The 24,157-nt window shown below is 39.1% G+C and overlaps 1 protein-coding gene across 5 annotated transcripts in view; it reads left to right on the top strand.

Annotated features, from left to right (window-relative positions):
• LOC101407294 (fatty acyl-CoA reductase 2-like) overlaps nucleotides 1-24,157 on the top strand; it is a 126,145-nt gene that overhangs the window by 81,805 nt on the left and 20,183 nt on the right. For all 5 annotated transcript variants that reach the window (XM_087442623.1, XM_087442622.1, XM_087442621.1 and 2 more), the window contains 6 exons: nucleotides 966-1,145; nucleotides 16,739-16,916; nucleotides 18,286-18,330; nucleotides 20,218-20,336; nucleotides 21,210-21,277; nucleotides 23,277-23,448. In XM_087442623.1, coding sequence (XP_087298749.1) covers nucleotides 966-1,145; nucleotides 16,739-16,916; nucleotides 18,286-18,330; nucleotides 20,218-20,336; nucleotides 21,210-21,277; nucleotides 23,277-23,448 — 762 coding nt within the window. The remainder of the gene's footprint in view (nucleotides 1-965; nucleotides 1,146-16,738; nucleotides 16,917-18,285; nucleotides 18,331-20,217; nucleotides 20,337-21,209; nucleotides 21,278-23,276; nucleotides 23,449-24,157) is intronic.

Here is a 24,157-nt window from a genome sequence, read left to right as displayed (position 1 = left end):
GGTGGCCAGGTCCTTCTTCCTAGTCTGTCTAGTCTGAAAGCTCCGCTGAAACCTGTCCACCATGGGTGACTCTGCTGGTATTTGAAATACCAGTGGCATAGCTTTCAGCATCACAGCAACACGCAGCTGCCACAGGATGACAACCGACAGACAAGTGAACCCTGGATGCTGTGGTGAGAGCGCTGAATCTTAACCACCAGATCTCCCGGGCTGGCTATTAAGCATGATACAGGCTAGCATATTGATGTATACATTTTTTAATCATTTTGTTCCTCTTATAATGAATTTTTAAAAATTCAATTGGAAATGGATATTGAATGTCATTTTTCAACTTTTCAAAATACATATAGATGATCATATAGTTTTTCTCTTTTTGAATTGTTAGATTAATAGGTTTCCTAATATTATATAAACCATGTATTTCTGGAATGAACTATTTTATTTTCATCACATATTGTGTTTATGTGGCTTTCTATTCTATTAGCTAAAATTTAGGATTTTGACTTCAATTTTCATGTCTGACCTGGACCTTTGCAATAGAAACTTGTAATTCTCATTCTATATCCACTGTTGCTCTCCTCCGATTTATTTAAATTTTCCGACTTCTTGAATTAGGTGTTTAATTTACATATTTTTGTTCTTTTAATGGCTGCTTAAGTAGCTTCTTTATAAATTCAGAGGGTTGTGATTTTTTTCCTTCCAGTTGTTTGTAGAACCATGACTTCTAAATGCAATATGCACAAATGCTTCAATGAATAAGATTTATGTGCACAGGATACATCACCCACATATAATATGTTCCAAGTATCACATAACTGTGTAGTCATGACTCATACTTTTCTTCCTGGTCCTTTGAGGCAGCCACAAAAATCAGATGGCTCTGCCAGTGACTGGAGTAGGTGACGTACAGCAAGGCAGGATGCTGAGTGGCCTCATTGTGTCTCCTTCCGCTTCATCTTCTCTAGACATGCCGTGCAACTAAACGTCGCTGCCACCCAGCAGCTCTTGCTTATGGCCAGTCAGATGCCAAAGCTCGAAGCCTTCATACATATCTCTACTGCCTATTCAAATTGTAACCTGAAGCACATCGATGAAGTCATCTATCCATGCCCTGTGGAGCCAAAAAAAATCATCGACTCCATGGAGTAAGTTGGGTCAAAGGAGGGGCTCAAGGGGTGGACAGATTGTTGTTCTCTTTGATTCTTTGTAGCCATTCGTTAATGAGGTAACGAAATGGGACACCTTGAAACAAAATGCTTTGCAAAGGTGCTAGCTTTAGCTACCCTGTCCTGCTAGTCCCTCCACGCCTAGAGGGATGGATGGGGAATACAGGTGTGCGGATGGGGTAGCACAGGGATAGAAAAACCCCACAGAACAGTTTTGTTAAATAGTTCAGGATTACATGAGGTCCACGGGAATACTTTACATAGAAGTGGTTTCTCACTTCTTAATGAACTCAGCATTGTCACGAGATAAAGAAAGTATAGTATACAGTATAAAAGTTCAGGAAAACGGTTTTGGAGTCAGACTGACAAGGGTTCAACTTTAAACTCTGCAGCTTACTGGCTGTGTGACCTTGAGCAAGTTCTTTGGCCTCTCTGAGCTTCAGTTCCTTCGATGGTAAAATGGGGCTAATAATAGTGCCCATCTTATAGTTGTGATGATAAATTGAGTTATATAAGGCAATTATTGCAGTGTTAAGAAGTGTTTAAGAGCAGTTAATCAAAAGGTTAATAGAGAAGAACTAATAGAGAAGAGAAATTCCTCCCAGATCTGGCAGAAGGAGTCTCTTGATCTATTCAGCCAAGATGCACTTTTATTATTTGTGTGTAACTTTTTTTTTATCGATGTCGTAATAGTTTATAACATTGTGAGATTCCAGTTGTACATTATTATTTCTCAGTCACCATATAAATGCACCCCTTCACCCCTTGTGCCCACCCCCCAACTCCCTTCGCCCTGGTAATCACCAAACTGTTCTCTCTGTCCGTGTGTTAGTTTATATTCCAAATATGAGTAAAGTCATACAGTGCTGGTCTTTCTCTGTTTGGCTTATCTCACTTAACATAATGCCCTCCAGGTCCATCCATGTTGTTGCAAATGGGACAATTTTGTCTTTTTTATGGCTGAGTAGTATTCCATTGTGTGTATATATATACATACATATATATATATGTATGTATATATATACACCACACCTTCTTTATCCAATCAACTGTCAATGGACACTTTTTGATTGCTTCCACTTCTTGGCTATAATGAATAATGCTGCAATGAACATAGGGGTGCATAAGCCTCTTTGGATTTGATTTCAAGTTCTTTGGATAAATACCCAGAAGTGGGATAGCTGGATCATAAGGTATTTCTATTTTTAATTTTTTGAGGTATCTCCGTACTGTTTTCCATAGATGCTGCACCAGTTTGCATTCCCACCAGCAGTAAATGAGAGTTCTCTTTTCTCCACATCCTCTGCAACATTGTTATTTTTTGTCTTGGTGATTATAGACCTTCTCACGGGTGTCAAGTGATATCTTAGTGTTGTTTTGATTTGCATTTCCCTGATGATTAGTGATGTTGAACATCTTTTCATATGCCTATTGCCTATCTGTATATCTTCCTTGGAAAAATGTCTATTCATACCCTCTGCCCATTTTTTGATCTGGTTGTTTGATTTTTCTGTTGTTCAGTTGTGTGAGTTCTTTATATATTATGGAGATTAACCCCTTGTCAGATATATAATTCGCAAACATCTTCTCCTAGCTGGTGGGTTGTCTATTCATTTGATCCTGGTTTCCTTTGCCTTGCGGAAGCTCTTTAGTTTGATGAAGTCCCACTTGCTTATTTTTTCTTTTGTTTCCCTTGTCCGAGTAGACATGGAATTCAAAAAGATCCCTCTAAGATTGATGTCAAAGAGTGTTCTACTTATATTTTCTTCAAGGAGTTTTATAGTTTCAGGTCTTACCTTCAAATCTTTGATCTATTTTGAGTTACTTTTTGTGTATGGCACAAGATAACGTCTACTTTCATTCTTTTGCATGTGGCTGTCCAGTTTTCCCAGCACCATTTATTGAAGAGAATTTCCTTTCTCTATTCTATGTTCTTAGCTCCTTTGTCAAAGATTAGCTCTCCGTAGATGTGTGGTTTTATTTCTGGGCTTTCAATTCTCTTCCATTGATCTGTATGTCTGTTTTTGTACCAGGACCATACTGTTTTGATTATTATAGCTTTGTGGAATATTTTGAAGTCAGGGATTGTGATGGCCCCAACTTTGTTCTTTTTTCTCAGGATTGCTTTAGCTATTTTGGGTCTTTGTTGCCCCATATGAATTTTAGGATTCTTTGTTCTTTTTCCATGAAGAATGTCATTGGGATTCTGATTGGGATTGCATTAAAACTGTAGATTGCTTTAGGTAGTATGGACATTTTAACTATGCTTATTCTTCCAATCCATGTGCATGGGATATCTTTCCATTTCTTTATGTCACCATCGATTTCTTTCAATAATGTTTTATAGTTCTAATTGTATAGGCCTTTTACCTCCTTGGTTAAATTTATTCCTAGATATTTTATTCTTTTTGTTGTGATTGTAAATGGGATTGTTTTCTTGAGTTCTCTTTCTGTTAGTTTGTTATTAGAGTATAGAAATGCAACTGATTTTTGTGAGTTGATTTTGTACCCTGAAACTTTGCTGTAGTTGTTGATTATTTCTAATAGCTTTCCGATGGATTCTTTAGGGTTTTCTATATATAGAATCATGTCATCTGCAAACAGCAAGAGTTTCACTTCTTCGTTGCCTATTTGGATTCCTTTTATTCCTTTTTCTTGCTAATTGCTCTGGCCAGAACCTCCAGAACTATGTTGAATTAGAGTGGCAAGAGTGGGCACACTTGTCTTGTTCCTGTTCTCAGAGGGATGTCTTTCAGACTTTCCCCATTCAGTGTGATGTTGGCTGTGGGTTTGTCATATATGACCTTTATTATGTTGAGGTACATTCCTTCTATACAAATTTTGTTGAGAGTTTTTTTCATAAATGCATGTTGGATCGTGTCAAATGCGTTCTCTGCATCTATTGAGATGATCATGTGGTTTTTATTCCTCATTTTTTAATGTGGTGTATTGATTTGTGGATATTGAACCATCCCTGTGTCCCTGGTATAAAACCCACTTGATCATGGTGTATGATCTTTCTAATGTATTGCTGTATTGGGTTTGCCAATATTTTTGTGTGTGTGTGAGGAAGATCAGCCCTGAGCTAACATCCATGCTAATCCTCCTCTTTTTGCCGAGGAAGACTGGCTGTGAGCTAACATCTATTGCCAATCCTCCTGCTTTTTTTCCCCCCAAAGCCCCAGTAGATAGTTGCATGTCATAGTTGCACATCCTTCTAGTTGCTGTATGTGGGACACCGCCACAGCATGGCCAGAGAAGCGGTGCGTTGGTGCGTGCCCAGGATCTGAACCCGGGCTGCCAGTAGCAGAGGGCGCACTTAACCACTAAGCCATGGGGCCAGCCCCCAGTTTGCCAATATTTTGTTGAGGATTTTTGCATTTATATTCATCAGCAATATTGGCTTGTAATTTTCCTTCTTTGTATTGTCCTTGTCTGACTTTGGTATCAGAGTGATGTTGGCCTCGTAGAATGTGTTAGGAAGTATTCCATCTACCTCTATTTTTTGGAATAGTTTGAGAGGGATAGGTATTAAATCTTCTTTGAATGTTTGGTAAAATTCTCCAGAGAAGCCATCTGGTCCTGGACTTTTATTTTTTGGGAGGTTTTTGATTTCTGTTTCAATCTCTTTACTTGTGATTGGTCTATTCAGATTCTCTGTTTCTTCTTGATTCAGTTTTGGGAGGTTGTATGAGTCTAAGAATTTATCCATTTCTTCTAGATTGTCCAATTTCATGGAATATAATTTTTCATAGTATTCTCTTATAATCCTTTGTATTTCTGTGGTATCCATTGTAATTTCTCCTCTTTCATTTCTAATTTTATTTATTTGAGCTTCTCTCTTTTTTTCTTGGTGAGTCAGGCTAAGGGTTTGTCAATTTTGTTTATCTTCTCAAAGAACCAGCTTTTTGTTTCATTGATCCTTTCTACTGTTTTTTTGGTTTCAATTTCAGTTATTTCTGCTCTAATTTTTATTATTTCCCTCCTTCTGCTGACTTTGATCTTTGTTTGTTCTTCTTTTTCTAATTCTGTTAGGTGTAGTTTAAGATTGCTTATTTAGGATTTTTGTTGTTTGTTAACATTGGCCTGTATTGCTATGATTTTCCCTCTCAGGACCACTTTTGCTGCACCGCATATGAGTTGGTATGGTGTATTTTCATTTTCATTTGTTACCAGATTTTCTTTGATTTCTCCTTTAGTTTCTTCAATTATCCATTGGTTTCTGGGTATCATGTTGTTTAGTCTCCACATCTTTGTCATTTTCCCAGCTTTCTTCTTGTAGTTGATTTCTAGTTTCATAGCATTATGGTCGGAAAAGACTCTTGTTATGATTTCAATCTTCTTAAATTTATAGAGATTTCCCTTGTTTCCCAACATATGGTCTATCCTTGAGAATGTTCCATGCACCCTAGAGAAGTGTGTGTGATCTGCTGTTTTTGGATGGAGTGCTCTATGTATATCTATTAAGTCCATCTGGTATAGTTTTTCATTTAAGTCCACTATTTCCTTATTGACTTTTTGTCTGGATGATCTATCCATTGATGTAAGTGTGGTGTTAAGGTTCCCTACTATTATTGTGTTGTTGTTGATATCACATTTTAGGTTTGTTAATAGTTACTTTATGTACTTTGGTGCTCCTGTGTTGGGTGTATATATATTTATAATTGATATATCTTCTTGGTGCAGTGTCCCTTTTATCATTATATATTGCCGCTCTTTGTCTCTCATTACCTTTTTTATCTTGAAATCTACTTTGTCTCATACAAGTATGGCAACACCTGCATTCTTTTGTTTGCCATTAGCTTGGAGTATTGTCTTCCACCCCTTCACTCTGATCCTGTGTTTGTCTTTAGAGCTGAGATGTGTTTCCTGGGGGCACCAAATTGTTGGGTCTTGCTTTTTAATCCATCCCACCACTCTGTGTCTTTTGATTGGGGAATTCAATCCATTTACATTTAGAGTGATTATTGATATATGAGGGCTTAATGCTGCCATTTTATCACTTGTTTTTCAGTTGTTATGTATTTCCCTGTTTCTCTTGGACTGCTAATTCAGTTTAGTGGCTCTCTATGATGGTTTTCTCATTATTTATCATTTGTGTCTTTGCTCTTATTTTTTGTTCAGTGGTTACCGTGTGGTTTGTATAAAAGATCTTGCAGATGAGATAGTCCATTCCTTGACAGCCTCTTGTTCCCTTAGTCTAAGTTGATTTCATCCCTTTCCTCTTCCCCTTCTAAGTTGCTGTTGTCACAACTTATTCTATTGTGTGTTGTGAATTTGTGGTTAAAATGAAGTGATAATATTTATTTTTGATGTTTTCTGCTCCTTTATCTTTAGAGTTATAATTACGTGTTTGCTAATCTGTTCTGATAGAGAACTGCATTTATCCACCCAGTCAGCTCAGACTGCCTATTTATCCACTTGCTCAAGGCTTGTAAACCCTTTCTTTCTTTTTTTTTTCAGGTATGAGGGCTTTCTTGATCAAATCTTGTAGTGCAGGTCTTGTGGCAATTAACTCCCTCAGCTTTTCTTTATCTGGGAAAGTTTTTATTTCTCCATCATATCTGAAGGATATTTTCACTGGATATAGTATTCTTGGCTGAAAGTTTTTGTCTTTCAAAATTTTGAATATATCATTCCACTCTCTCCTGGCCTGTAAGGTTTCTGCTGAAAAATCCGCTAAAAGCCTGATAGTGCTTCCTTTTATAGGTTATTCTCTTCTGCCTTGCTGCCCTTAATATTTTTTCTTTATCGGTGACTTTTGCCAGCTTTACTAATATATGCCTTGAAGAAGGTCTTTTGACATTGAGGTAATTAGGAGTCCTGTTGTCTTCTTTTACATGTAATTGCAGCTCCTTCTCCAGGTTTGGGAAGTTCTCAGTTATTATTTCTTTCAATATGCTCTCTACTCCTTTTTCCCTGTCTTCTCCCTTTGGAATATCTATAATCCTTATGTTGCATTTCCTAATTGAGTCAGATATTTCTCAGAGCATTTCTTCATTTCTTTTTAGTCTAAGTTCTCTCTCCTCCTCCATCTGAAGCATTTCTGTGTTCCTATCCTCCAGATTGCTAATTCTATCCTCCATATTGTCAGCCCTGTTGTTTAAGGACTCCAGATTTTTCTTTATCTCATCCGTTGTGTTTTTCATCTCTAACAATTCTGTTTGGTTTTTCTCTATAGTTTCAATCTCTTTTGTGAAGAATTCCCTCTGTTCAGTAATTTGGTTCCTGATTTCATTGAACTGTCTTTCAGAATTCTCTTGTAGCTCACTGAGTTTTCTTATGATGGCTATCTTGAATTCTTTGTCATTTAAATCGTAGATTTCCATGCCTTCAGGATTGGTTTCTGGGTGTTTGTCTTTTTCCTTCTGGCCTGGAGTATTAATAAATTTCTTTATACCATTTGATGGAGTGGATTTGTGCTGGCGCATAGTGATAGTTTCTGGATGCAGGTTCTGCCTGCTGCCACTTGGTGGAGGGGCAGGAGCTGTGTAATCTGAGCTGACTGCCTCAATCCCTGTCAGCTGTGCCTGTCGAAGCCTGGGTCATTCCTTGGGATCACAGTGGGCCTGTGGGGTCTCCCACCAAATGTGAAAGTAGTCATGTGAGGGGCTCGGGGCCCTCTGGGACTGAGCCAAAGCCACTCCCTGGGCCTGGGTGGGATTGTGGATTCTCCCACCAGACAAGAGTGTGGTCACATGGGGGCTCAGGGCTACTGCTGCCTGCTCTCACAGTCCCACCAAGACACACTTCCCCACTTTGGGGCCGCAGCAGTATTATGGGTGTTCACAGCAGCCAGGAGCTTGTTCACTTGGACTGGGACCTCTGCCACCCTCTGCTCCTAGGTTGCACCAGCTGTTGTGCTTGTTGGGGGGTCCTCCCCTCTGGGACCAAGCCAAAGCCACTCCCTGGGACTGGGTGGGATTGTGGATTCTCCCACTAGATGAAAGAGTGATCACACGGGGGCTCGGGGCCACTGCTGCCTGCTCTCACAGTACTGATGAGACACGCTTCCCCAGTTTGGGGCCACAGCAGTGCTATTGGTGTTCACGGCAGTGGGGAGCTTGTTCGCCTGAGCTGCAGCTCAGCTGCCCTCTGCTCCTAGGTAGTACCGGCCTTTGTGCTTGGCGGGTGGGGCTTCCCCACAGGGTCCAAGCCTGTGCCACTCTCTGTGGGCTGTGTGGCCCTGAGGGCTCCCCCACTAGACGGGGAAGTGATCACACGGGGGGCTCAGGGCTGCTGTCACCAGTTTCCACAGTCGTGCTGAGGCACACTCCCACCCTCGGGACCACAGTGGTGCTATGCTCTCTCCAGCCGGGAAAGTAGTTGCACATGTGTGCTGGGCTGCCTGGAGTCCAGAGGGTGCTCATCTATCTCCACCACCTCCTCCAAGGCGGGTAGTCCATCCACCTTCAGATATACAGCTGCTTGGGTCTCTCAGGCATCCTGGTGTGCTGTGTGGGTATCCTCCCCTGATCGATGAATATCCTTTTAGTTGTAGTTCGTAGGGGTAGAGACACAGGGAACAGCTCACTCCACCATGTTGCTGACGTCACTCCTCTTTTTCTTCTTATTGTATCTATATGAGAAGACAGATGTTAGCTGATCCTGTTGTGGTAATCATTTCACAACATATGTAAATCAAACCATCATGCTGGACGTCTTAAACTTATACAGTGACATATGTCAATTATTTCACAATAAAACTAGGAAAAAAGAAAACCCATCTGTTAAGTTTGGAATAATTCGTTGAACAAAGCCCAGCAACCCCTCACCAACTACACCATTGTTCATGACTGTTTCAACAACTCCTATAACAGATGGAATTTTATAAAGTTTTCTAATAAAAAATAGCACTAAAGCTATTCTGAATAAATATTAATTCACCTAAGTCCTGGTGTATAGTTGCTTTGTGTTAAGAAAATACTTTCTCTCTGATTTCTTCTCTGTCTTATAATTGGCCTTTGATTAAAATAAAATTACTTTCCAAGATTTTTCTATTTCCAAGATTTCTATTTCCCCTGGAAATTTTTATTACCAGTGACCCCATGGGGCCTAGCAGCTGTCATTGTTCTTAGTATTCCAGTGGTCCTCATTTTTGAAAAAGGAACCAGGAGTTAGACAACAAGATGATCTTGAAGCAGTGCCCTGGGCTTTGTGATCTCAAGAAAATCACCCATGTGGATGGGTTCTTAACTAGACGGGGGGAATCCTTTCACAATGTAAACATATATCAAATTGTCACTAGGTACACTTTAAATATCTTACAATTGTATTTGACGGGGGGAATCCTTTCACAATGTAAACATATATCAAATTGTCACTAGGTACACTTTAAATATCTTACAATTGTATTTGTCACTTATACCTCGGTAAGGCCAAAAAAAAGAGAGAGTAGTAATAAAAAAAGAAAATTACCCATGGAAAAGTAAAATGAACCTTTCTTTTGCCAGAAAACAAATGTAATGAGATTTCCAGTTTGAAGAAATAAAAGAAGATTTGCACTTTTTGCCTGGAACTATCCCATGGCATAGGCCCAAGGGATACTGCTCAGTGTTGTTAGTAAAGGGAAGGGGATTATGAACATAAACCTGACCCCCTATCCCTGCCCCAGCCTCTTCAGCTCACCCCATTTTCTGTGCATCCCACAGCCCGAGACTGCCAGGCCTCAGCTCCCTTCCTTCAGCCCATATCTGAAAACTTACAGAGTTACCTTGGTCCTAAACCATTCCCCAAAGTTGAAATTTGACTGTGTTCATACAAAGATTTTAGCATGCAACCACAAACACAGTTTAATAATAGCTTAGTTAATGCTTTTCATTATGATGACAAGCGTGGCCATTAATCCGCGTTAAGCAACTAATTTTTCTGACTCTATACCTGCAGTTGTCTTCTGCCCTCGTCCCAACTACCACAGACATTTTATCATGTAATTATGTCACCCTTCTTACTCATCTCTCTGCCTTTATATTTAGCTTCTACATTTGTTGTTATGTGCTGTCAAGATGGCTTTGACTCCTCGCGACCCTATGAATGAGTGATGCCCAAAATGTCCTGTCCTCAACAGCCCTACTCAGCTTCTGTAGACTCATGCCTATGGCTTCCTTTATGGCCATTCCATCTCATATTTGGTCTTCCTCTTTTCCCACTGCCTTCGACTTTTGCCAGCCTTTTTTTCCAAAGAATCCTGCCTTCTCATGATGTACCCAAAGTAGGACAGCCTCAGTTTTATTATTTTTGCCTCCAACAATAGTTCAGGCTTAATTTGCTCTAGGACCCACAGGGACACCTACATCTCATTGGTTTTTGGTGATGGTGACACCATGGACCCGAGCACAGGAGATTTGGACCCACACACCATGCAGCAGAAGGCAATGATAAACCACTGCTTTTGTTTTTCTCTTTATTTTAAACTTATTTTTACCTTGAAAACTCTATGATGAGACAGCCCAAAATGGAATATGAGATAGTTCTGGAAGATGACACCCCCAGGTCCTGAGACACTCAAACAGTATGCTCTGAGGAAGAGTGAAAAAGAACAAGTACAAATAGCACTGTAGCTAATGACGCAACTAGACTAAAGCCAATGGACGTCCAGTGCCAAAGTGCACAGAGTTGAAGGGAAAGTCTGATGCTGTACCACACACACAATTGGAACATGGAACCAAGGTAAACTGAAAATGGTAAAGCAAGAAAAGGAACATTTAAATATTACGGTGCTTGGTGTTTGTGACTAAAATGCACTGGAATGGGACACTTTCAGTCAGACAACTACACAGCGTTCTACTCCAGAAATGACACACTCAGAAGAAACCAAGTGGCTCCAATACTGAGGCATGATGTAGCACAGGCAGTTAGGGGCTCTAATGCAGGGTCTGACCGAATAATCTCAATCAGACTTCTGGGAAAACCTATTGACATAACCATCATCCAAGTCTATGCTCCAACTGCAAATGCTGAAGAAAATTAAGTTGAAAGTTTTCACGCAGGTATCCAAGAAGAAATTGATCCTACACCCAAACAAGATATGCTGGTAATTATAGGTGACTGGAACGTGAAAGTAGGAAATAAAGTGGAATCAAACGTTGTTGGAAAATTTGGACTAGGGATCAGAAATGAAGCAGGAGATGGGTTCATGGATTTCTGTGAAACCAACAATCTGTCCATTGCAAATACAGGCTTTAAGCAACCAAACGGACGACTGAATATATGGACCTCACCAGATGGCCAATACAGAAATCAAATAGACTATGAAATCAGAAGCAGGAGATGGAGAAGCTGTATTCTCTCTGCCAAAACAAGACCAGGAGTAGATTGTGGTCCTAACCACGAGCTGATGATTCCAAATATCAGAGTAAACCTGAAGAAGAGCACTAAGAGAATCATAGTGCCAACAACATTCCCAACAAATTTAAAGCCCACATAAAAAACAGATTTGCATTGTTAAGTTTAATTGACCAAGAACCAGAAGAACAATGGACTGAAACCAGAAATACTAAGGAAGGATGTGAAAAGACAATGCCTGAAATAAAAAGAAAAGAAAAATTGAGATGGATGACAGAAAAAACACTAAAATTGTTAAGGACAAGCGAGAAGCAAAAGTAAAAGGTCACAGAAGTAGGGTTAGAATCCTGAATGCTGTTTTTCAGCCACTGTCATGTAGTGATAAAAGAACTACCATAACAGCCAATGCAAAGAGATAGAAGAAAATGACAAAAAAGGAGGAACAAGAGGTCTCTTCCAGAATATTCAAGAAATCAAAGGGAAATTTAAACCTAGATTAGGAATGCTGAACAACCCACAGAGAGGCACACTATCTGGCCAGGAGAAAATGAAGGAAATAAAGGGGAGGTGGAAACAGTACACTGAAAATCAACACAGAAGAGACAAAAGGATCACAGATTCCTTTGAAGAAGATCCCTGTGAGGAAGAATCTGTAATTTTATTTTATTTATTTATTTTTATTTATTTATTTTTTGGTGAGGAAGATTGTCACTGAGCTAACATCTGTGCCAATCCTAGTCTTCCTCTATTTTTTTCTGTATGTGGGACACCGCCACAGTATGGCTTGATGAGTGGTGTGTAGGTCCACACCCTTTTCATTTGAAAGCTAATCCCAATTTAGTGAGTCTCAAGGACTTAAGTTTGTGGAGTGGAGATCTTTTAAATTAGTGATTCTCCAGTCTGCCTGATCATAAGAATCACCAGGACATGTTAGAATACAGATCATCAGACGAACACCCCTGGAGGTTGATGGAGTGGGTCTAAGATGGTACCCAGGAATCTGGATTTTATCAGAAAACCCCTGTAAGTCTTACTTAGGAGCAGGCAAGTTTGGGAAATAGTACCTTAAAGTACTTACTCATTTAACAGTTTTCATTTGAAATGGGGTTCATTTATATTCCAGTAATCAGTGCACCCTCTTTTCCCTACTCCCCTCACCTTCTGTGGTCTTTCAATTCCTAGATGCCTTAATTGAGTAAAAAGTTCCCGATAGATTTGTACCTACTGAAAATCACACGTTTGAAGTTACTTGGGCACCAGAAGATGCAGCTAATCTGCCATGTGAAAAAGCAAAGGTGTCTCTTGTTCAAACCCTGATTGCGATCAGCTGTGGCGGGTGCGCTGTGGGTGGAGGGTGAGGAGCAGGGAAGATGAAGGCTCCTGCAGCTGACAAGCCCCAGTAACAGCCCTTTGGGAAACAAGAAAGGAGGTCAGACTCAGGAAAGTAGTTTTGCCTCGGTGCCTGAGAACACACTGTTGACACTAAGGAAGCTTATCTATCCTGGGGAAAAGGAAAAAGCTAATTTTAGCAGTTGCGCTTTTCTTGTCAGGATTGTATAGCCTTAAGATAGGATCTAAGCTGCTGACCAAAAATGGAAAATTCTGTGTACTTTTAATCTTACTAGGCTTTAAATATGAATCAGAGCATGGTCAGATTGTTTCTTAAACAAACTGAATAGTTTTCATGTTGTCAAGCCGTTGGAGGCCAGAACAGGTGCTCAATAAAAGCATTTCTGGGGAGAAATACTGAGGCCAATTCACCACCATTGGACTAGGGATCACCCTAGTGATCAGATACATCCCTCTTCCCAAGAAGTTTAAATTTATTTCGAAGCCAGATAAATTTACTCCAAAGCCAGCTCTGCCCCCACTGAAGTAGGTCAACATTCAGCCTTTCAGCTTCTGAAGGCTTTTCACCAGCACCACTGGACACTTCAACTTCCAGTTTTGCTTCATTCTCTGCAAAGACACCCCCTTTCTTCGTTTCCCACGGTCTCCCTACAACCTCAACTCCTTCTGAGTTCACCTGTTTTCTCCTGTCATTGTCCATCTCAGCTTCCCAAAACCTTACCCAGAACACAAACTGGCCAATCAAGACTCACGTGGGGGAGCACCCACTTACATACTGAGTAAGGTAGCTGGTTCCTGGGGGCAGAAAGGTGATTGGACACAGAGATAAAAAACATAATCCCTGCCCTTCTGGACTCATCATAGAGTGGGGCAACAGACACATGAGCAAGTACATACAGCATGATAATTGCAATAGTCAGGGGAGGCACATGATCCAGACAAGACACAGAGAGAGCCAACGTTCCCAGGAGGCAATGTGTCCAGTGCTTACTCCCCAGAGAGCTTTTCCTGACATACCACTAGGTTTGCCCTGATTATTGAATAAGAAAACTAGGAGGAAAAATGCATATTCCTCTTGCTATTTCATTTAGTAATACACAAATTATGAAGTTATTAATGATATTAGGAGGTTGATTCAATAACTTTCAAACCAAAAATTAATAGTAATATTTAGAGGAAATTGTGTGTAGTATATGTGTGTGTGTGTATGTGTATCTGAAATCTTCTGAAATCCTCAATTACTTTTTGCTTCTTTTGAAGCAATTTAAGTAGAACTTTAGAATTTGGGACCCATGGGCTCAAAACATCTTGAGTACAGTGAAGGGCATTCGGTTAATTTCGGAAATGTACTTTGGTTTCTATGATGTCTTTTTTCCATGCCGACCTATTTACTGTTTTAAAAACAAACTGAAAACAAACAAGAGCAGCAAATCAAACTTTGGTAAAGAAGACCGTGAACTGATTATAGGTCCCCAAAAGAGCATCACTTAACCAATGGATGTGTGCGCTTGGTACACTACACTCCTCTCTGAAACTGGGAAGTGGGTGGATGAGGTAGGTGATGGTCTGTCTGGCTGTATTAGAAAAGATATCTTAGAACTATTACCTATGTAGATATATGCTCTTTGGTTGTTTTTGAAGGTAAGAATATCTTAGCTTCATTGGCTCATTTTGTTTTATCAAATAACTTTAATTGCAGTTGTGAATATTCCCGTCTGTCTTCATGATAACCTGAAGATTTAGAACAGATATAATTATTGCCATTTTTCACAAGTAAAAATGGAGGAAATGAAAAGATGAGACAGTAGAATACGGGTGGAGCTAGGAATAGTGGAGTCAGGCCATCTGCAGAACACTACAACTTCTTTTACGTTGTGTTCTTAGAAACCCAGGAAACCAATATTTTCTAAGACCTGCTAACTCACCAAATTTGGTGAAGCCTCCAGGTGTCGCCCTTTCCATGCCCACCAACATCCGTGACAGTGACTGGTCCCAGCCATGTGACATGCAATCCCAGTGCATTGTTGGGTTCTGATGTTTTCTTTTGTGTGTGTGTGAAGAAGATCAGCCCTGAGCTAACATCCCTGCTAATCCTCCTTTTGCTGAGGAAGACCGGCTCTGAGCTATCATCTATCGCCAATCCTCCTCCTTTTTTTTTCCCAAAGCCCCAGTAGATAGTTGTATGTCATAGTTGCACATCCTTCTAGTTGCTGTATGTGGGATGTGGCCTCAGCATGGCCGGAGAAGTGGTGCGTCGATGCGCACCTGGGATCCGAACCCGGGCCGCCAGTAGCGGAGCCTGTGCACTTAACTGCTAAGCCACGGGGCCAGCCCTGATGTTTTCTCAGAATGTTTTTCTTTACAGCCTTATTGAAATTAGGCATATTTCTTCTGACCTGGTTTGTGTAACCTTTATGTTTTTGCAGGTGAAAGAAAATGGTGTTAGGTCAGTTAATCCACTGTTGACCCACAAATCAGATGAGGTACAGGTAACATCGTTATGAAGATGGAGAGGTGCCTGCATATCCCACACTCTCTCCCGTCCCTCAGCTGGCCATAGCATTGGAATATCTTCTATTTTACTAAGTATTTGGAGTTGTTTCTAGTTCTAGGAACTTCTCAGCCTTTCCCTATTCAATTTAAATCAAGAGGCACTTGAGTATCTAGAAAATGCTCAGCACTAGTAGCAGCAAGCAAGGAAAACCAAACATTATAGACAGTGCTCAAGTTCCTCTCCAATATCAAATGAGAATTATTGAAAGTGAGACTTCCGTTTCTGAATAAGTCTTGGCATTAAGCACGTCTTAAACGCTCAACTATTCGTCATGGGAGCCAAGTGGTAACCACCACGATTTTTCTACAACCAAAATAGTAAGACTGTGCTTGGCCTGCTAAAATGGGAACAAAGGTACCAAATACCTTGACTATAAAAATCGCACTAACATAGTCAGGTAGCCTAATTTTTAAAAACTAGATTATATCAAAAGTTTAACCAAATAGATCTACCAGCTAAGAGAAACATTATTTAATTGACAAATAATTTTATTGCTCTCTTAGAGAAGTGCAGATAAACTTTGGGATTATCAAAATGGTTCTGACAGCTTTAAAAAAAAACATTAGGCTGATGCCACGGTAACTGTTATTCAGGATACATGACTTCCTTTAAGTAGGGGTAGTCAATGATTGCTCTATTAAAGCTGCTTCAGAGTAATATAATCACTCCCCTTGACAGACTATTAATAGTTATTAGAGCACTTCAGAATTCACTGGAATTCTCTGGAAATAATTACCCAGTTATTAGCATAGACTCCAAACAGACCTTCAAAATACATTTCACAGATTTGCTAAAACAGATTGTAAGTCTGTCAAATGTAGTTGCTTTTATGTGTTGAGGCATTGAGTGAAATTTTAAAAATTAAAAGCTAAAGGCTGCAAGATGGATACCCTAGGTTTTAATGGGAGAACACTGAATTGGGGGGTGGGCTGCCACTGAAGAACCTTGGTTGAGAGAGCCTCAGCACGCCATGAACATAGCACCCAGCATGCTTCTGGGCACATGACTGGCACTCACAAATATGATCAATGAATGTACTTATGAACCTGTTGGAGAGGAAGTGATTGGAGATAATTAGAGATTATATGTAATAAAGCAGTAGATTGCATAGCTCTTGAATTGCTCTATCTAGACGAGAGGTTTGACTGGTAAGACGGGGCTCAACGGTGGAGAGTAAAGAGCTCATCCATCACGCATGATTTGAACAGGTACACGCTCAGCCTTGCTATCATGTGACTGTTCTGAATTCCAGAACTCAAGCTAGAAAGTGGAAGTTTTGTTTCATTGTCTGTCTCACAGTTTCTTTTTGATCTATTGTCTAACGTATGTTGCTATTGTCTAACGTATGTTGCTAGAATTCTTTTTTTACTCTGTCTACCTTCAGGTGGTTGGACGACGCTGTTATTGACGAGATTGCACCCAAGCTGATCGGGGATTGGCCCAATGCTTACACCTTCACCAAGGCCCTGGGAGAGATGGTGGTGCAGCAGGAGAGCAGGAACCTAAACATTGCCATCATAAGGCCCTCCATTGTGGGAGCAACCTGGCAGGAGCCTTTCCCAGTAAGCTCACTGCCCTGGATTCCATGCTTTCCTTCCAAACCAGCGTCCTTCTAGCCCAATTATTTTCTGATGTCCTTTTTTTTCTTTTCTTTTTTTCCTTTTGCTTCTCAAGATGTATACCTGAGCAAATCAAACACTAACTCATTGTATTAGGGCAAAAGTCCACATTTGCTTCAGGACTAATCCAGCCTGAGGCTCCTCTGGGAGTTACCCTGACTGTCCCACAGGTGGGTCAAGGTCTTAAATTAGCCCCTCATTAACTAGCGCCTCAAAATTCCCATGGGAGATAGTTCTAGTTCTTGCCTTTCCCAGTATAGTTTAGATATACCAGAATGTTCTTGACGGCCAGATTGGTAGTATCACAACTGCCAGAGTAAATAGGAATCACAAAGCTCACAGAAGAGTCTCGGTTTAGGAGTAATACTTTCTACCTCTATATGCCACCTCCTTTTGAAAGTACTTTGAATTACACCATCGTCTTTGAAGCAATTCTGTAAAGCGTTAGGGCCAGATAAATTCAAGCTCCACTGCTTACTGATGATGCAGGCTTTTGAGTTGTCTCATCTGAAACACTGGGCTAATACTACCCACATTGGAGAGTTGATCAGATGACATAATGTATGAGAAGTGCTTAGTGCAGTGGCCTGGTCCCTAGTAAAAGGCTCAGCAAATATTACTCCCTCCATTTTCTCCTCTAGTCTCTCTCCTCTCCCATGTTATACACATTTTGACCTTTATGGATAAAGATACAGGCACAATAAGGTCAACCGGCTTGCTTAGGGCTTGGGAGACAAAAAGACTTTTCTCTCTAACTGCTCCTTAACATACTCTTTCCTCTAACATAGCTAAGCAGGCTAATAAATATATAAATATATCTATAAAATTATATGTAAATAAATACGTATATTAATAGATATATCATATGGATGCTATGACTCTTAAAATTTTCAAGAAGTGGATGATTCCTACAAATCATGTTTGAAATGTTCCTCTAGGAGTTAAAATCAGGGCCTACGTGGAGAAAAAATGATGGTCCATGAATTGGTTAGCAGATTATGATATTAAGACAAGGTCCACTTTAGCCCCGAAGATATCTAAAACAACTTGAAACCATCGTGACTCTTACTATGAAAAAAACGCTGGCAGGATTTTAATTCTTACACAAAGAAAGTGCAGAAAATAGTCAGTGCCTTGCCATTGATCTTTGTTTTTGAACTTAGAAATACTGGATTAGACAGTTCTATGGACTAGGGTCTCAGTGCTCTTGTTTGAAATTTGTTAAGATCACATGCAGATGTTCCAGAGGTATTAAAATTTTTCTGACATGTGTAACCAATAGAGATCTTTTTTTTTTTTTTTTTTTTTTTAGGGTTGGGTTGATAACCTAAATGGACCTAATGGGATCATTATTGCGGTATGTATAATGATTGTAAATAACTCCTTGAAATGTAGTGGAGGGATAGTAACAAGATGCTTAGTATTGGCTTAGCTTCATTGATCCAAAACCATAAATGTTACTTTACTAACTACAATTGAAGCAAGTTATCTCAATTTTGCTGATTGGAAAATAGAGGCAGAGTCAAATTACTTTTATTATTTGTGGAATATTTATTATCAAGAAAACAGAGGTACTGTGATAGCATCAATTACTATTTGGGGGGGTTGGAAAGTCTGACCTCAAGGACCATGTCTGTATTTCCCCTTAGTTACCACAAGATGGGGGTGTTTCCTGCTTTTCGCTGGTTATTAATAGCTCGAATTAGTGCAGCAAATTGAGGGTGCGATAAAAATCATATTCGCAAAGACTATTAAATCCTTGATTATAAAACACACACAAGAGTTTACGTGTGTGTGGATAGAAATTATATATGTACATAAATTACATCAATAACTAGTTCTTAATAGATACGAGAACGAGAACTCCCGATTGGAGCGAATGTTTCAGATACAGACATTGATGACTGTGGGAAGCACTGTCAGCGCTAATCCTCTCACAGACCAGGGGAAGCATCAACGGTTCCTCTAGCTCAGCAGCTCTTTGCACGAGTCTCCCTGCGGTGAAGACGGGTCCAGCCTGAGCTGTGGTGCCTCGCAGTTCACGTGGAAGCATCTTAGGACCAGAAGCACGGCTCTGCTCTTGAGAACAACGAATAGTGTTCAGTTCTCTAACTGGGCTTACGTCTCATTAGAAATAATCTCGTGCTTCAGACTCTGCCTGTTCTTCTCAGAACTAGGTCCACCGTGAACTAAACTACAAATATAAGATAATGAACTATGACGACGTGTCAAAGACAGTGACAATGAGCTTCTTTCTGATTCCTTTTTTTTTTTAGCAGCCACTCTCTTTCTGTTCCCTACCTGCCTCCAACTCTTTCTTCTTTAAGGCTTTAATGGGGTAAATGTTTGGTAACTTAGAACATAATTATTTTAACATGATCCCAGAGTGAGTTTTATTACGTTGTTTCCAAAGCTGCACATTTATTCAAATTTACTAAAATTTTCCAAACTGGTTTCTTATGTCCAAAACAAGGGCAATCAGTTACCAAAAAATAGAAATTAGAAACGTAAGAAAGTGCTAACCACTGCAAATCAATTATGGAAACATGTGGGGTATAAATACTCAATTATTTCATAAGTCAATAAACATGACTTTTTATTTATTAACTGACATTTAATTATTGACATGACGTGTGAATAATTCCCAATTCTTGCATCTACATAACATCAGTGATCTGTGAGGTAAACTAAGATACTGAACAAAAAGTAAATAATGGTGGCCTTTTCCCAAGTAATAAAAAAAGTTTTTGTTAAATGGTAGAATTTTGTTAATTTTTTAAAATAAAATGTTTCTTAAACTTTTAGCATCTACTGTTGCTTGTAAGTTAGCTAGCACTAGCAGAAAACACCATCATTTAAGAAAAAGTAAACTAATATTAAGGGAAAATTTGGGAAACCTTAATTCTTAAAATGTCTTATGAATTAATTTTTAAGATGTGAAAACCTATTCTTGGTGTTTGTTAATTAAGTAAATATATTAACCTCTCACAAATTTGAGGAATTTCACTCCCTAAAGCAGCCTGAGGACCACTAGTGGTTCATGGAAATACTGGCACTTGAGATGAACTTGGCTGGGAGGTTGGCTAGGAGGAGAGAAGTCAGCCTCAGCACGATAACCTACTAAGCAGTGAATAACGTTAGCTATTGTTACTAACAGCATTAGTATTATCTGTCTGATGTATGTTTTAGACCCAGCTGTTACTTAAGCTCTGGTTTAATATTTGATGATCTTTTTCCTGTGCAGACCGGGAAAGGACTTCTTCGGGCCTTAAGAGCTACTCCGAAGGATGTCTTAGATGTAGTTCCAGTTGATATAGTCGTCAACCTCACCTTGGCTGTAGGATGGTACATGGCAGTTCGCAGGTGTGGATGCTTAAGCTGGCTTTCAAGGATTTGATGAGGAGGAGAGTGAATATGTTAGGCTTATTTTCAGATTATATTCATTTTATCATAGAATACCCCAAATGTGAGAGGGCATCTGTTTCGATATTTGTATAGTTCCAAATAAGCCATCATATGTGCATTGAGTTGTTTTATAAATACTGCTTACTACTTCGTTGATCATAAAGTAACAAAGTCTTTAATTCATTTAACCATAAAATTTTTAATAACCAAAAAGCTTTTCTTTCTATTTAGTAATCTGAAATACAGCTTCCTTTTTTAAGGCAAAGGAAATAAAAATAGATGAAATGAGAACACATTTATATTTTATGGAACTGCTCAGTTCCTGATAAATGCCAAAAATTCAGATCACCATGTGGGGGGTATTTCCTAGTACAAAGGAAAAAAATAGGTTATTTGCATATTTGGCTCTGTTAGTAAAAGGTAAACAGAATTAATATTTTCTTATTTGAAGTCAGACATTTAGATGTTTCCAATTCAGCACGGCTTAACCAGATTTATGAGAAAACATAGCCTATATTTTTGCCCAGTAACCATGTCCAGAAGTTAGAAATATAACCTGCTTTCTCATCATCATGGCACCTCCATTTGCTCCATAGATATGTTAACCTATTTGAGATCTCTTTCACACACACACACACACACACACACTTTTCCTAGTCTTCTTCCATTTTGCTTATTAACCCAAAGAAGGAACAAAGATGGAAGTGTTGCATAGGTTGCCTTTGTCATGGGAATTATTGAAGTAACTTTGTCTAAATGTTATTTTCCCTTCTCTTTCTTTCATTAGTTCTCCATTTTGTTGTATTTATCTAATTTTATTTCACTTTCCAGACCTACATCAATGTTAATCTACCACTGTACATCTGGTAACCTCAATCCCTGTAATTGGGGCAAAATGGGTAAGTGCCTATTGTGATGTAACTACATATCTACTAGCGACTGCCCACACACTATTAGTGTCTGCCACAGGGGAAAAGGTAGACAAAGTGCGTCACGGAGCTTAGAGTCTAAAACAAGATAAAATAATGCAAATTGTAAATGTGTGCGAGTTAGCTAGAATGACTGGGTATACCAAAGAAAGGGGCCAGTGGGAACATCTCGTGATTGTAAGCAATGAGGTCCATTGGCTATAGAGATTTAAAAAATAAATAAAGCCAAGTAAGAGTCAGCAATTATAAGCAATGTCAGTGATAAAATACTCCTCCTCCCGAGGCAACTGCTCTCATGTGCACATCCCTTGCCCCTTTGCTACATCACTGAGAATGCGAAATGACCAATGACCAAGTGGATTTAGAAAAGTCCAGTAATATTAACTTTTGTTATCGAGTCGGTGATACTCTTCATTAATTTATGCAGTTAGCCATGAGTGTGACCTTGAAAGTGTCTTGTTGAATTGAAGTAATTAACTCTGCATATAATAGAAAATTAGCTAACCGATCCTGTATTCCTTTGTCTGTTTAGGAGTTGATTTTCTTGTGAATATCTGAAACTTTTAGATCATCTAGTTGTTGTTTAGGTACTAGATGTAGAAAAAAAAGTAAATATACTTGACTTGTTAGAATCTAATTTTCAGTTCAGAGCACTCTGCTGTGCTATTCTATTTGCAAAGTTATTAGTTCAGTAAAAATTAAATGAAATTATCTACTACCATCAAAGTTCTTTAGATCATATATCCAGTTATTTAGATCCTATGTCTAAATAGTTCTGAAACCATTTGGAAATAAAAATAAATCTCCTTTACCTCAGTAACAGAATTAAGATACCACTCATAAAAAGAAAGCATTAATAGAATCAAATGAGATATCTTCAGCTCTTAAATAAAAAGATGCTACAGGTAAATTCCATTTCTGAGATTCAAAATAGTCTTCTTCCATGCTGAAAATGCTTACTATCTGTTTCATAAAATTAGAGAGTCATAGTTGAAAGTGATCTTAAAAATAATCTAAAATAAATAGTGCTCACTTTATTTCACATATGAGGCCCAGAGAGAGTATGAGCTATTCAAATTCATATGGGGAGCTGGTGCCTGAAATACAGGTAGAAGACAGGTTGCTTGCCTCTCTTGAATGTGCAATAACTACTCCATTAGTGACTCTTAAAAGTGAATATGAATCCCTCTGGGAGGAAAAGAGTCCTGGATCAGATGTTTCTTTGTATATATAGTGTACACATTTTTCATATAGATTTCCAGGTAGTGTCTTTTAAGGAGGACAATAATCATATTACCTTAATAAGTGATGTCTTCATCATAATAGAATAATGAACTTAGGCGTATTCTTTGAAAATTCTACATAAATAAATCAAAATTGAATTCAAATGAATATCTTTTGAAAAGAATTATTGAATTTACAAATGTACATTAAAAGTTGTTAATTAGGTTTTATCTAAGATATAATATGAAAAGAAAAAGATTATTATGAACAAAACTCTGGAGACAAGAGTAGACAACTGAGTCTGGCATATTCCCAAAGATGTAGGAATACCAAAGAAGTAGAAGACTGTGGTATTTAAAGTGAACCAGCACAAAGAAATCCTGCCTTTATTTTCTCACTTTTACTTACACTTTAATAAAGGTTCCTGGATAACCTAGGAATTGAATGATGGATTTAAGTTTTTCTGAACAATACTTCACTGTATTGACTAAAACTATGTCCCCAAGAAGTTGTCTTAGGGTAAAGGTTTCAAGAAAAGGATCCAATTCTTACCCACTCACATTGTTTGATTTTGCAGGTGACCACTTGCCCCGCATCAAAATCTTAATATTGTTCTCAAAAATTGATTCTTGACTCTACACAGAAAATCTTTAGTCTTTATTATTTTAACCCATTGTAAACGCCATCCACCACAATGAGTTTATACGCTCCTAGACTCAGCACTTATTCTGTTGTTTTTTCCCAGGACCGCAAGTCTTGGCAACCGTCAAAAAATTCCCATTTGAGAAAGCTTTTAGGAGGCCCAATGCTGACTTCACAACCAACACCATCACAACCCTTTACTGGAATACAGTCAGCCACCGCGCCCCTGCCATCATCTATGACTTCTGTCTGTGGCTCACAGGAAGGAAGCCCAGGTGAGAAGTTGGGTCAGTAGCTTTAAGAGTGTCACTGCATGGAAGACTAGGGCCCCAAAGTCCTTAGCCCTCCCTTCAGCTGGGGATCACAGGTGACAACTGAATCTAACACACATATATATAAATTTGGGACAAAGTAGCAGTAGTGAGCAGCCCCAGAGGACCTCTACCTTAGAAATCCTCCATCATAATAGAAGAAGTTATGTGTTAAGGAACTTGCTTGATAAATTCAGCAAGTGGTCATCTGCCCAAAAAGAAAAGCAACTGAGACTCGTGTCTGGGGTTTTCTAAACTGTTAGATAATCTTAAAATGTACAATAGTGGAAACAGTCTTACTGACACACACATGGGACGATGCATGATGATCTCATCTTCATTCTCACAACACCCCAAGGAGGACATTCCCATCGTTTCCATTTTACAAATGAGAAAAGAGAAGCTAAGGGAAAGATTTAAAGAAATCTCAAAGGGAGTGACCGAGGAAAGATTTGGAGAAACTTGAACTAGATTGACTGCCACCTACAAATGAGAGAAGAAATCACAGGGAACAAGGTAGAGACAAAAGTGTGCTGATGCTGAGCTAGCACCAGCCAGCTGTGTGACATAGGACATATCTCTCTCTCTCTCTGCCTCACTTGAGTAATATTATATGTGTCTGAGGCATCATCATTATTATCATTACCAGCTAGCTGTGTGACATAGGACATAT

Source organism: Ceratotherium simum, chromosome 17 (assembly GCF_057802395.1).
Source record: "Ceratotherium simum simum isolate JZ-2026a chromosome 17, ASM5780239v1, whole genome shotgun sequence".
Taxonomy (NCBI): domain Eukaryota; kingdom Metazoa; phylum Chordata; class Mammalia; order Perissodactyla; family Rhinocerotidae; genus Ceratotherium; species Ceratotherium simum.
This window is presented reverse-complemented; position numbering and strand designations above follow the sequence as displayed.